The sequence below is a fragment of the Canis lupus genome, chromosome 35 (genome assembly GCF_048164855.1).
Source record: "Canis lupus baileyi chromosome 35, mCanLup2.hap1, whole genome shotgun sequence".
Lineage (NCBI taxonomy): Eukaryota > Metazoa > Chordata > Mammalia > Carnivora > Canidae > Canis > Canis lupus.
The window spans coordinates 13,423,050-13,436,573 of record NC_132872.1 but is presented as its reverse complement, the minus strand read 5'-3'; the positions used below and the strand labels follow the sequence as shown (position 1 = coordinate 13,436,573).

The window sequence follows — 13,524 nt, the reverse complement described above, 5'->3', positions numbered from 1 at the left end:
TTTGCTCTGACAATATGGCACTGGTCATAATTATGACTTACTTGAGGTTGACTCTTTGACCAGGAACACACTTCCCATGGGAAATGTGTCATGGTATCATTTTCAGACATTTTGGTAAAATTGAAAGATTACTTGAATAGAAAACTTTGGTAGGCAAGACAAGTCATTTTAATACCAGGTTTGAGGCGGCATATGCAATGATCAGAAACAACAGAATTCACAATGCAAAAATGCAAAGTTTATTTTCTTAAATAAAATACTATATTCATATCTATACAAATAATTATTACAACCATTAAAATGTTACATTTACCAATAAAAATTTCAAAACTTTAAACAAGAGCATGGTTCAGAATATTCACACCCTAATACAATGCATTTGTAAAAAGATGTCAAAATAAACAGGACCTATTCTTATTTACAACTGTAGGACAATCCTGATCGTATTATACATATCTGCTCTGGATTCCATTATAAAACAAATTAGTTCCCATTAGGATTATAAACCAGGTGATTTACAGTAATAGGACACAGTACACAGCAGACATCGCTGGCATGGGAATAGATCCAAATATTACACTATTGAAAGACTAGTTAGGTTTTTTCTGGTGACTGCCCTACAGTAAGCCTCTCACCCAGTGTATCTATAAATAATTTGTGAAGGTAATTATGTTCTCAGATTTTTCCACCTATTTTTACCAAAATGTGTATATATACAAATTATATATATATATATATAATATATATATATGGCCTGCTGAAAGTGGAAGCAAATCTTTTCTTCACAGTAACACAACTGCAGCATTTTAAGCAACACTGTCTGGTCCCTTTCTTCTTGGAAGATCAACAGTTCAACTCCCTTAAAGGTTACCATTATAGTCAAGTCCAGTGCCTCGATGACCTCACAGATGAAAATGGTTTTAAGACTTAAGGGCTGGGGATAAAGAGATCCAGAGAAGTGAAGAAGGAGTTAGATGGAGAAAACTCTAAGTTCCTATGACATAGTATGGTGGAGAGCTAGACACACAACTGAGCCAAAAAACCTGAAAAACCCACAACTTAGGATCACTTTTTTTAAAAAGTGTTAAATCACAAGAGTTATCTTCTATGTCTCATGAGATCTCTCATGACAGATTATCATCCAAAACAACAGCAATTTGAATATTAGATCCAATACTTTCAACCCAGGTTGGCTCATGTTTAAGAACACATGCATGCACCACAGCCCTACAGTTGATAAGGTTTGGGCAAATATGGAAACAATGTTGAATGACCACCACCTACAAGCTCTGAGTTTAAAAGGAGTTATGCTTCTAACTAGTACATATTTTTTTTACAAGATCTGCATTGAAGATGGCTCAGAGAATGATAAGGCAACCGTGAGAAATATCAGCTGTTCTAGTCTTCTAGGTGTTTGATGACACAGCATGTACCATTCTGGCTGGCCCTTTGCTTTTTAACAGAGGAGTGGGTGAGTGATGTGTTCCAATGACTGGTCTTAGGACCAGAGGCACAGTTTCAGGTAAAGTGCAGTGCCAGGATAGAGGCACGTGGGCAGAACTAGAAGCTCTATGTCCAAGAAGGTCCTCATGCTGGACTGCCTCAGTCTAAACTTGGTGTCTGTCCCCCACAGACTCTGGATTAAAACACTGTCAGGCTCACACAGAAAGTGTAGAAAGCAGGGAGACTATGGTTAAGTCAAAAAAAAAAAAAAAAAAAAGGACCCTTTTCTGTTGGGAGCATTTAGCCAAAACGGTAGCTCGAGAAGAAACGAATTTCTGGTCTCTAATTTGCATATAAGTATCATAAAGTCATCACTCACAGATTAACTTCACACTAGTTTATTTGGCTTATTATTATTGCCCTCTGGATATACACAGCCATAGGCGATTCTCTCCGGGCAAAGGTAGAACTTATACAGACAACAGAATTACGACTTCCAGGTTCCTAAAGGTATCAACCCAAAGCCATCTGATTTTGGTACCACCTTTGCGCTTCCTAAACTCTTCCGTGGGGGGAAAAAAAACCAAGTTCATCAAAACAAGGAGCAGAACTGTATGGCACATTCAATATTTTAAATCAACTCTGAACTAATTTTGTGTCAAGAAATCATGCTGTCCCTTGATAGAACAGGAGATATATTGGTTCCCAAAGCCAGGAATTGGGAATCACTGATTTAGGAGCATGCCTCACTATCACAATGGGCCCAGTAAACATTTCAAGGCAGAGGAGGAATCATCCTAAGGAAATGAGCAGGTTCCCTGCCACCTGTTTGACACGGAGCAGGTGGAAGAAAAGAGGAGCCCAGGTACCTATGGTTCAAAGGAAGGACAAGGTTAAGAAGGTGCTTTTTCAAATTTTTAAAATTTCACTCCCATTAAAATGTGTTTCTACATTTTGGGGGGGAGGTATGAATTTTTAGCCTCTCTATGACATGGATGTTAGAAGGCAAGAGCAAGACAAATTAATTATCTTTAAAATGTTTAATTAATTGTGTATTTTAAGAAGGCTGATCAGGGGGGAAAAAACAAGGCTGATTTTTAAAAATTGATCTTTATTGCAGTTCACCCTAATATGTAACTGGAAACTGCTATAAAAGAATATTCCTTCCTCATTCTTCTTTTTCCACAGTTCTAAAATGTTAAATTTTATAAAGCATGATCACTGTGGAGTATTTTTCCACCTTTGGAAAAAAGTGCCATCCCTGGTCCCTCCAAAAGGTCTTACAATTTAAATAAAAATAAATTTCCTGAAATGGTATAAAATACCCCCAAACAACTGCTATGTACCAAAAAAACAAATGACATCACACTTGATTTCTTTTTTCCATGATTCACACATTAAAAATTATACATGAGAATCTGAAATTTTCACCTCATTAGGAATTACTGCATTAAATATTTAGAGGAATCAACCACTTTCTCTAATTGATTCTATGTGATCTGTAACACTAAAAGAGAAATAATTTAATTAATGACTCATTTATGATTCATACATTTATACATGTTTGTGTATTTCCAGAAATTACAAAATTATTTGTGGAAATGGTTTTACATTCTACAGTCATATATTAGCAAGCCAAGGATAACATTAAATTTGTTATAACCAACACGGACTGTTTCCTGCCATACTTTAGCCAAAAATTGTATCGAGATTGTTGGATATTAAATAATAAATTTCCTCCCCAAAATCATGTAGCTCTGATTATCAAATATTTAATATACTGCTGGTAAAGCTCATACACTCGTGCTTTTAAATCAAGTAAGACTACTAGGCTTCGAACACTTTCAGAATCGAGTCCATATATACAGTGATCTCTTACATATTCATGCACGTCTGTAAGATAATTAGAGCTACATGTAAGCAGGAGCCAAATAATTGGCAGGTGGTCACATCTTTCTTGAGATGGTCAAATAAGCCTTACTTAGGGGTAGAGGCTCATTTGGGATCAAAGTATTACATGCTTGGAATGAAAGCTCTGAAATATGCAGATGCTACCTCTGAACAGGGCTGTGCAGAAAAGGAAAATCAGTGCAACAGAGAAATACCTGAAAGTACCAGGCTCTGAGGCCTTCCTGTTGCAGTGTTCAAACTGATCTTCTCCTTGGCTTGTTACCGTAGTTCTAATTATATCTAACGGTGCCCAGTTCCTCAGAACGCAGTGGCTACCTCTCTGTACGTGCGTGCGTGCGTCTGGATGTGTATGTGAGAGAGACAGAATGACCGACAGCGACAGGGAGAGCAGAGGGAGGGAGGATGAATAGCCAAGCATATTGAACACTATTCTTGAAATTGGCAGGTTGGGCCTTTCAAGTACAGAGAAAAATCTGAATGTTGTAACTTAAAAGCCAGTTAAGAAAATTAAAAAACAGGCCATGAATCTCACTTTTTTCCCAATTGAGACTTTTAACTACTGTGTTTTTCTGTGGTCTTATTTAAGTAACTCCTGTTCTTCACCATGACCAATTTGAAGGAGAAAATACAGAAGCTTTTCCTGTTTGCAATTCTTTTTCTTTTTCTCTTTTGCCCCCAGGAGGCTGCTGGGTGGGCAGGAGGAAGAGGGAGGAAGGTTTGGTAAGGACAGTTCAAGAGGCACACGTGACCCTTTTACTGAGTCTTCACAAGAGGTATTTGCCAGAGTTAACTGCTCTGACCCAGCCTGAGGAGGCATTTTTAAGGAGGAAAAAATAAAATAAAATGCTGGTCCTTGGGTTCATTTTATTAACAGAGCAGACAACATCATTTATACTTCTCTCTCCCACTCGTTCCTCTATTTGGCCCAGAATATAACAACAAAGAGTAATAGGTTTGAGAATATGAGTATATATGGTTGTTTTCATAGGTTTTAAGTTTTTAAGATTCAATATATCTGTCTCTGTGTGAGTGTGTGTGTGTGTGTACACAACTCACTCCTCTGGGGCTTTTAAAAACCCTTATGTCAAGTTTTCCAATACTTCAGCAGGTCTCAGGTCACAATTTCCATTTCCAGATGGCAGGCCAATTTTTAAAGGACCAATTTATACTTTAAAATCTATGTCTGTGAACCCGTGCACACGCACGCACACACACATTCACACCCACGGATATATACATAGACAATTTTCTGAAGCACCGTTTCACATCTACCATCAGGAAAAATAATGAACAAATTCATCTTCTCATTATAATTACTAAGGAGGGTAACAATGTAACATACAATGCCATATTTTAAATATAAATATCAGTAAGTGAAAATACTGACAGAGCTCAAGACCCTGCTCAGAAATATTTAAAAAGTAAGGCTCAAATAATTGTGTAGATTCCAAACACATTATTTACTGAGCAGTTCCTAATGATTAAACAAATATAAAGGAAACTATTTCAAGATCAAATAAACAGAAAAAAGAACACTAAAACAAAATTTAATTGATGAAACAACCATCTTTAACTGGACACAAGCAAAACTTCGCAATACAACTGCTTCTATCTTTATGACCTGATGCAAAATGCAAGCGCAAAATGGAGAACATCTATGTACTTTGCTTTTTTAGATTGCTATTTTTAAGGCTAAGTAAGGAAGACCTTTGTGTTCCAGCATCTTGGCACATTAAAATATAAAATGGCTCTCTAATTTGAAGGACAAGACATTAAATTCAGAAAACCAATGAATTGTCATAATTAAGAAAGAAGCCTCTACCTAAACCAAACCTTGGAAATGAAAGCTGATTCAACAACTCATGTATTTGCTGACTGCTTGACTCTAACCATGGACATCCATTCCATGTTAATGCAACACCTGCCATGGGTAAGGAACCGTTCTAGATGCTGACATTGGCCAAACATTTGGTGATGAGCCACTGTGTTGTATCAAAGTGTCTGGATTTTTGGAAAGCAATTTGACTATCTCAAGTATCTATTTAATAAATAATCAACAATCAAGTTTAAAATCCAGGTTCTTTCCTACTACCCAGCACATGCCAAAAGGACCCCCCCCCCAACTTCCAGCTGACTAGCATTTAGGGAATATAAGATTACAAATCAAACTTGAAAATGTAACTCTGCTTGGAAAGTTTTAAAAAGCACACTGTGCAGTTAAAAAGGAGAGATAATTGTTTTGGACAACCCAGGATTCACATCATCTCTGACGTAGTTTCCCTACATTCAGAAGGTAACTGGAAATTGATTATACAAACACAAAGACACACACACACACACACACACACACACGGCCTCCCTCTCCATGTGCATTACCTGTGCATGCACACACCAATACATTTGCAATCTCAGCAGATACATGTACATTTAGTCTGTCAGTATTTAAACAGCTGAACTGCAGTCATGACCTAGAATATGGCTTATGTTGTGGGCAGGTCTGTTTGAGGACTGCTTGGAAGAGTCAGAGGCAGAGGAGTTTGCTATCGTAAGCAAAGGTGACATTGCCGAGCCATCGGGAAGAGCCGTAGCTATTTCTGGAAACAAAGATGTCATGTTAAAGTTGGACAAGTGAGAGTTGGTCATGTGCATGGGCGGCATGTCAGGGAGAAGAGGAAAACTTGGTTGAGCAAAACCGACAGGTCTGGGAGGAGACAGAATTGATCCGAATCGGTTATTTAAGCCTCCGCTGTTTACCTTCTCGGTGCTAGGATTTGAGAACATTTGATTGGAGAAATAGGGGATGGAAATATCATTGGACAGTGTAGGATGAGCAGGAGAGTACGGGGGATAAAAGGAGGGTAGCGTGTTTTGGGGGTCTACAGGGATGAGAGCTGGCGTTCGAGTGGCACTAGGCTGAGTAACCTGTGGAATGAAAGAAGTATTAGCATTTATTGGTGGATTCATGCCACCCTCGGGAATAAAAGGAAAACCGAAATTTTGTGATAGTGTATGCTGGTCAGGCGCTGAATTATCATTAGGGACTTGTGGGCTATCAGGCATGAAACGAACGATACTTCCTCTCTTCTCTGTAGTGGGTTGCTGGCGTCCAAGGATCATGCTGCCACTGGTAGACAGAGGAAGATGGGGGAGACTTGGGTCAAAGACATTACTGTGTCTTTGGTTTCCAGAACGATTCCGTTCAGGCTGACGAATTTTGGAACCACTGCTGTCTTGCAAGGGATGCCTTGATCGCTGGGGAACTGAAGAATTAGTCGGACGTACGGGAGGCCCTTGCTCAGCATTTCCGTGAGACACAGACGGATGGGGTAGAGCTGGCCTTGCAACCCCATGCATGTTGGTTGTGACTGGAGGGTTCATGTGGCCCTTGGTCCCATGACTGTCAGTTATCCTCATGGGATTGGACTTCTGCACAGAAACATTGGGACTTGTGTTTCGACCCTGAATATCTCCTGAAGAAGAAGAACTCGAGAAAGGAATATTCAAGGTGCTGTTCCTGGTGTTAATTGCACCTAAGGACATGTCACAACTTTCCCTGTTCTGACTCTCACTCTCTCTTCTAATATGGACACTTTCATGAGTCGGGGGGCAAGTATATTCAATTGCAGAGGAGGGGCCACACTGTGTGTTCCTCTGATGCTCTGAGAGGGACCTCTGGCTTCCAAGGACCTGATCTCCAAGGTGAGGGGCGAGTAAACTCTGCATGAAACTCTGGTGGCATGGATTCTCACTGTCCCTTGGTGGGATGGCATTTCCTGTCGGGATACTCTGAACTGCTGGATAAGGTAATCTCTTTTGGCGGTCGATTGGCGGTGGACCAGGGTTTTGACTAATTCGAAAGGCCTGGGACTGCATACTCCTCAATGATGATACAGGGTTACCTATTTCATTATTTCTTGAAGATTGTACTTCAAAATTACTCTGGGGCTGCTGACTGGCTCCACTTGGTTTAAAGGTCTGACAGTCGGAAAGGCGGATATCCGAGGCAACCGTGTGGTCCACGCGACCCTGCATATTGTGAATGGCCAAACTCTTATTCCTGGGGACATCAAGATAGCTTCTCATCTCAAGCTGATCTGAAACTCTGGAACCCTGAATTGATATGCCCATTCTCTGCTCTGAATTAGAAGACGTCTTTCCAATAAGTGCCTCAGCAGAATAACTTGAAACTCTATTCCTCTCCGGCCTGTGTGGAGTACAGGTCATGTCTGAAGGTCTGGTCACGATGCTCGGCTGGGACCCCATTTGCTGCTCTAGGCCTCTTGATGTCAAAAGCCTCTGCATTGGATTATGCCCAGACACATGTTCCGAAGAAACCCCTGAACCTTGCTGCCTGCTTCCCACATCCTGCTGCTGGTGCATGATATCTTGATTGAGATGGTTCTGGGGATGGTTATGGTGGTTCCGGCTGGTTGAAGGGTTTTCACAACTCTTCTCCGGCTGGGTGCTTCCGAAGTGTTGCTGCATCTGTTGCTGCATCTGCTGATGGTGGGGGTGGGGCTGCCCACTCTTGGGTCGGGACTGGTCAGTTCCGTGGTGCTTTGGTTGTAAGGAAAGCTGAGAGGCCTGAGAGCCCTGAACAAGATTCCTCTTTTTCTGCATCTGGACTTCCTGTTGTAGAGTTCTCTGTTGGTGGACATTATGGGGCTGAGAGTGGACAGAGCTCTCTGCATGAGGTACATGATGCTGCAGCTGATACAAGTGATGCCTCTCTCTTAGCTGCCCTGCTTGCTGCTGCTGCTGCTGCTGCTGCTTTAAGTAGAGGTGGTTGCTATGCAGGTGAGATACCCCCTGGGCTGGAACATGCTGTTGCAGGGCCTGGAGATGTTGACTGGCCTGGGTTTGCTGCTGCTCAGCAACTGAATTCTGAGAACTGCACTGGACTTCCGTTTGCCTCAGTGCAGGGGCAACAAAATTGTTACTAGGTGGAAATAGTCGTGTAAGGCCATCTCCGTGTGCTGGGTTGCTAATAGGCCCAACAGAGTTTGCCGAATTGGGAGGGAGCTGGTTGACCATCATCTGAGCTTGATCAGAAATGCTGTCTGGGGTTCGGCTCATCAGGGACATAGCTTCAAGCCTCAGCGGGGCGGGCTGACAATGCTTTTGACGTTTAGCCGAAGACAATAAAAGGTCGTCTTGGACAGCACGCTTAGCAGAGTCTTTGCGGCTTTCCTGACTTGGCTTTAAGAGTGGCTCTTGAATCTGTGGATTTGGTATGGTGCCAGCAATGGTATTCAGCTGTTCTTGGGGATATTCCGTCATCAGAGCTGGTCCAGGAGGCTGACTGGTGTAGGAGCTGGAGGCAACAGTCAGGTTAACCGTTGCAGGAACAGCTGTTTGCTCTGAAGTCTGGGATAAACCAGCACAGGTGACCAGGGGATGGCTGATGCTGCTCTGGTGGATAAGATTGTTCACACTCAAACTGGTGATGCTCGGTGGCTGAGAAGTCGAAACCTGTAAAGAGGCATTTGATGTTTTAATTCCTACAGAACAACTTGGTTTTCCAAGGGGCCGATCCACAGTCGCTTCAATCGAATCCTGAGAATTAAATTCATTTGGTGTTGCTTCCGTCTGTCCCGTGCCCCCCTCTTTAGATATCTGTGTTTTGAAAGGCTGGTCTCCCTCTAAAGGTGACGCTTCAGAAGGCTTCGAAGCAACTTCCCTCATATCAGCCTGGCTGCCAGCTCTTCCCTTCTCAAGGTTCTCCTGGTCAAAAATAGCTCTTGCTGCAAGGGCGACTATATCAGTTTGCTCTACAAAGGTACAGCTGTCACAAGTATTAGTTGTCGTATTGCTGGTGACATCCTCTCTAGTCGTTTCAGGAAGCATGGACGCCACAGAGAAACTGCGGCTACTGCCAGAACTGGTTGACATGGGAGAGTCAGCCTGCCTGCTGCCAAGCAAGGAACCATTAATAACCTCCTGATCAGGGATGCAGGAGTGATGCTGCCCTGGATCTCTATCATCACTGTTCATCAGCAAGAGGTCCTGTTTGGGATGTAACTCGACACTTGAATCAACTATTTTAGAACTGTCAGAAGAAAAGTCAGGATGGTCCACCTGGACTGAAAGAGAGAGTTTCTGAGGGTCTTTTTCTTTAGCAAGACCAGACAGCAATGCAGTCAAACCTTGCCCCTTTAAGAGAGCTGTCGTTTGCATTGTTTCAGACGTGGAATCTTGCTCCACCCTGCAAGGTTCAGCAATGATCTCGACCTCAGAAACGCAGTCGGTGCTAGTGCTAGTGGTAGATGACAGACCAGAAACCTGAGAAACCAAAATGTGGGGATCGCTTGGAGATGGAATCAACACGTTGGCCGAAGTGCAGGATTTGGCAGCGTCTGACAATGCCAGACTAGTTGGTGGCTTATCCTGAGATGTCTCTCGTTGCAAAATGGGGGCAGAATCTTTGGATTTTGCTGGGGCCGTTACAAAATGTTCACTTGTTACAGGTTCTTGGGAGGGTGAGCTAGTCTCTTCTGCTGACTTAGATTTGGGTACAGATTCAGGTATCACTGATTCAGAATTCAGAACATCCAAAGAATGTGAGCCAGAAACACTTATACTATTTGCCTGGGACACGGTGACAGATGGTAACACAACAGGGAGGCTTTCCAGCAGCCCATCGGCACACGATGGCTCTGCAGTGGCTTCAGCGCTGGGGCAGTCTAACTTGCTCGCATCTCTGACTGGGTTCAGGGGGCATGCTGACTTGTTAGCTCCTAAGTGTTTCTTGGCACTTGGCTTCTTATTCAACCTTTTTGACCTCACGTTAGGTAAACAAGCTACAGTGTTCACTGAGGGAGTAGTTACTAGACTGTAAGTACTGGGTAGTGTGGCTGAATTATCAGTTGTCATGGGAGATGCTACAGTTGTTGTTAATGAAACACAGTTGACTGGGGTGGTCTGACTATTTGCAGCAGTTGGAGGATTGGCAGGCTGGCTAATAGACAACTGTACACAGCTTTGCCCAGCCATCTGTGATATGCTTTGATTGAGGCTGGCCAAAGCTCCAAATGTATTCAGGGCAACATTGGTATTTGGATCTTCGCTGGTGGTGGGTTGGATAATTTGCATAGGGGTTTGATTTGTAGTTCCTGATGAGGACATCACAGGCTGCAAAGCAAAGAGCTGTCCATTTAAAGAAATGGTTTGAGGCTGTTGTTGGTTTGACATGGTGACAGAAAAAGTTTGTGTTGAACTAGATGTTGATAAAGATGAAGGTCTTGGTAATATATGGACAAGATGCTTTCCTCCAAAAGTCTGTGGGTTCGAAACATTTTGCACTGAATTATTAGACCCTATGAGAGCACTGGTTCCATTGACAGGGAGTCGAACAGAACCAGGAGGTGGAGCTGAGAGGAGCGGCAAGGGGTTCTGATTAGCTGCCTGTATGATCACTATCTGTTGACCTACTGTTTGGTTGGGAACCTCTGCTCTCATCACTGTTGGGCATGGGGTAGTGCTGGGGGGCTGAAGAATGATAACATTTTGATTAGCTGGAGCTGCATTAACAGCCGACCCAACTGGCTGAGCCATCTGAAACACTTGCATTGCTGAATTCAATGGAAGGATATTTTTTGGAGGCTGAGATTTAACTTGTGGCTGGGCAATCAGTGGCTGCATAGGTAAAGATGGACAAGAAGGCAAGGTTACAACTACTTGCTCAACTGCCTGCCCATCTGCTGGAAAGGAATTATTCAAGTTGACGCCTGTGGCGACGTGTCTACTGTGGTTGGTTGTGGTAGGGCTGGTACCAGACTCATTTAATACCGGAGTCACAGCAGAAGAAGGTGTCTGGCTTAAGGGCTGAATAGTGTTTCCCGCCAGTTGCAAAGTAGTCCACGTGGTCTGTGTGTTTCCAGCGGAGGAAATTCGGGTAAGGCTATTAATGTTTTTTAAATCTGAAGCACTAACACTTGAAGAAGGCAAAGAACAAGAAAGAGTCCAACCATTGTCCAAAGGGTTTGCAGAGACAGTGCTTATCGGAGTGGTGGTCTTCCCTCCTCCGGGGGCAGAAGGGGCCACCACTGCGGTAACACTTGCCGAGTCTGCACCCTTGCTAATGCTCGCTGGACAAGAATCACCTGCAGATCTGGGAGGCTGGGAGCAGACCGTGGTGGTAACTGAAACAACAAAGGTGGTTTGAAAATCATTTCTGAAATCCTGTACGCTCAGGCAGGACTTGCTTCCATGGTGCACTTTCGTGGCAGTCGCTGAGGAGGCGGTGGGGATGCTTGTGGCACAAGAGACTGTCTTCTTCACTAATTTGGGGCTCTCTTGCCCATTCTTATTTTCAGGAGAACTTTGATCATTTAGACATGTGTGCAAGGAACGACGTTGGGGAGGTTCAGGCCCAATGGGAACAGCGATCAATGAGGCACTGGTGGCACCAAGCACACTCGATTCGCTTTCGGAGGTGGAAAGTTCAAGAATATTTTGAGCAGAAATGGTAGCAGGAAGACAAAGAGGAACAGGCTGGTTGGCAGCCAATGCAGAAACTGTAGTCTGATGCCATGGCTTGTTTTCAGAAGGGTAAACTCCAGAAATAGACACAGGAGTCACAAGATTGCAAGTCCTCTGTACTGGCACCACATTGGCGGTTTGCTTTTGTAAATTATGACCAACATTAAAGGTTATCCCCTGAACAGCTGTTCCCTGGCTGTTTCCACCAGGCTGACTCCCATTGGAATAAACAATGATATTTTTTTGAACCTGATCACTGGGAATAACAACAGAGACCTTTGAGTTTTTAAGATTTCCTTTCCAGTGGATCGTGGGGTCATCATAGAGGCATATGTCATTTGCTTTTAGTAATTCAATATACCGGCCATTTTCTTTTTGAATTTCTTCCAGTTGTTTACGTAGCTTTTTAATTTCTTCAGCTACAATATTAAAAATAAAAGTGAAACAATTACCTGTTACTGTCAGTATTAATAGTAACTAAGAAAATGCTGTGTGCTAACCACTGAATTCTAGTTCTAGTATTTCTAAACACCTCAACTGAGAATTTTCAGTTCTTCTCTAAAGCAAATTCTTTCTCCTTTTTACAATGATATCTTAAGCCTCTATCCCATCCTTTTTAAAGAATGTATCATTAAGGTCAATAACCCAAAGGTCAGAAATTACAATGTAGAAATCTCAAAATTCCCAATTCAAAAATTGCCAATAGCACAGTCACAAAAGTAAAAAAAAAAAAAAAAAAAGAAAGAAAGAAAAGAAAAAAGAGGAAAGACATACTTATATCATGGTAACATGTTAGGAAAATCACACTGAATATCAATAGAATAGCATTTAAATGCTCTAACTTCAAACTTTCCTTGAGGTGGTAATAGATAATCTCTTTAAAAATGGTTTTAAACTTGCTTCTATTTTACTCTTTGAAATAACAGAGCCCAAGTGGAATGTTTAAAAAGTAATCTAGTAGAGCACCAAAGAAAGTGTCAATAATGGAACTTGAATTTTCCTTGGTAGGGTCAATGTATATACACTACTGTCACAACCTTACTCTTTCTTAAGGGGGAGAACTTTACCCATGGATCCTACTACTGCAGCAGCCTTGGCTGCTGGTATTTATGCCTGTGACCCTACAATTCTACTGTCTTGCCATAGTTGTACTCTCCCCTCTCCTTCCACCAATGGCAGTCAATCTTCAAAGCTAATGCCCTGTGTGGGGGCCTGGAATAAAAAGTTCTGTTCTGACAAGGATGAGCTGAGACTAGCAGATTATTTAAACTAAGAGACACAGAAGATGCCGATGTGTCATGGACATCAGAAAGTAAAGGACATGGGGCGCCTGGGTGGCTCAGTTGGTTAAGAGTCTGCCTTTGGGTCAGGTCATGCTCCTGGAGTCCTGGAATCAAGCCCTACATTGGGCTCACTGCTCAGCAGGGAGTCTGCTTTCCCCCCCCCCTCTCTGTCTGCCATTTCCCCTGCTTGTGCTCTCTCTCTCTCTGTGTCAAATGAATAAATAAAATCAAGAAAGAAAGAAAGAAAGAAAGAAAGAAAGAAAGAAAGAAAGAAAGAAAGAAAGAAAGAAAGACTAAAGAACAATTACTATGGACCAAATAATAATGATGACTATTGTCATCTGGCACACCTGGCACTTTTCATTCTTCATCTCATTTCATAACAACAACAATGACAGGTAACATT

General features: G+C 42.4%; 1 protein-coding gene across 5 annotated transcripts in view; it reads right to left on the bottom strand.

Moving 5' to 3' along the window:
• Positions 1–216: 216 nt before the first annotated feature.
• Positions 217–13,524, bottom strand: part of USF3 (upstream transcription factor family member 3) — a 50,309-nt gene continuing 37,001 nt past the window's right edge. For all 5 annotated transcript variants that reach the window (XM_072812141.1, XM_072812144.1, XM_072812139.1 and 2 more), the window contains one exon: positions 217–12,254. In XM_072812141.1, the coding sequence (XP_072668242.1) occupies positions 5,797–12,254 (6,458 nt within the window). In that variant the 3' untranslated portion in view covers positions 217–5,796. The remainder of the gene's footprint in view (positions 12,255–13,524) is intronic.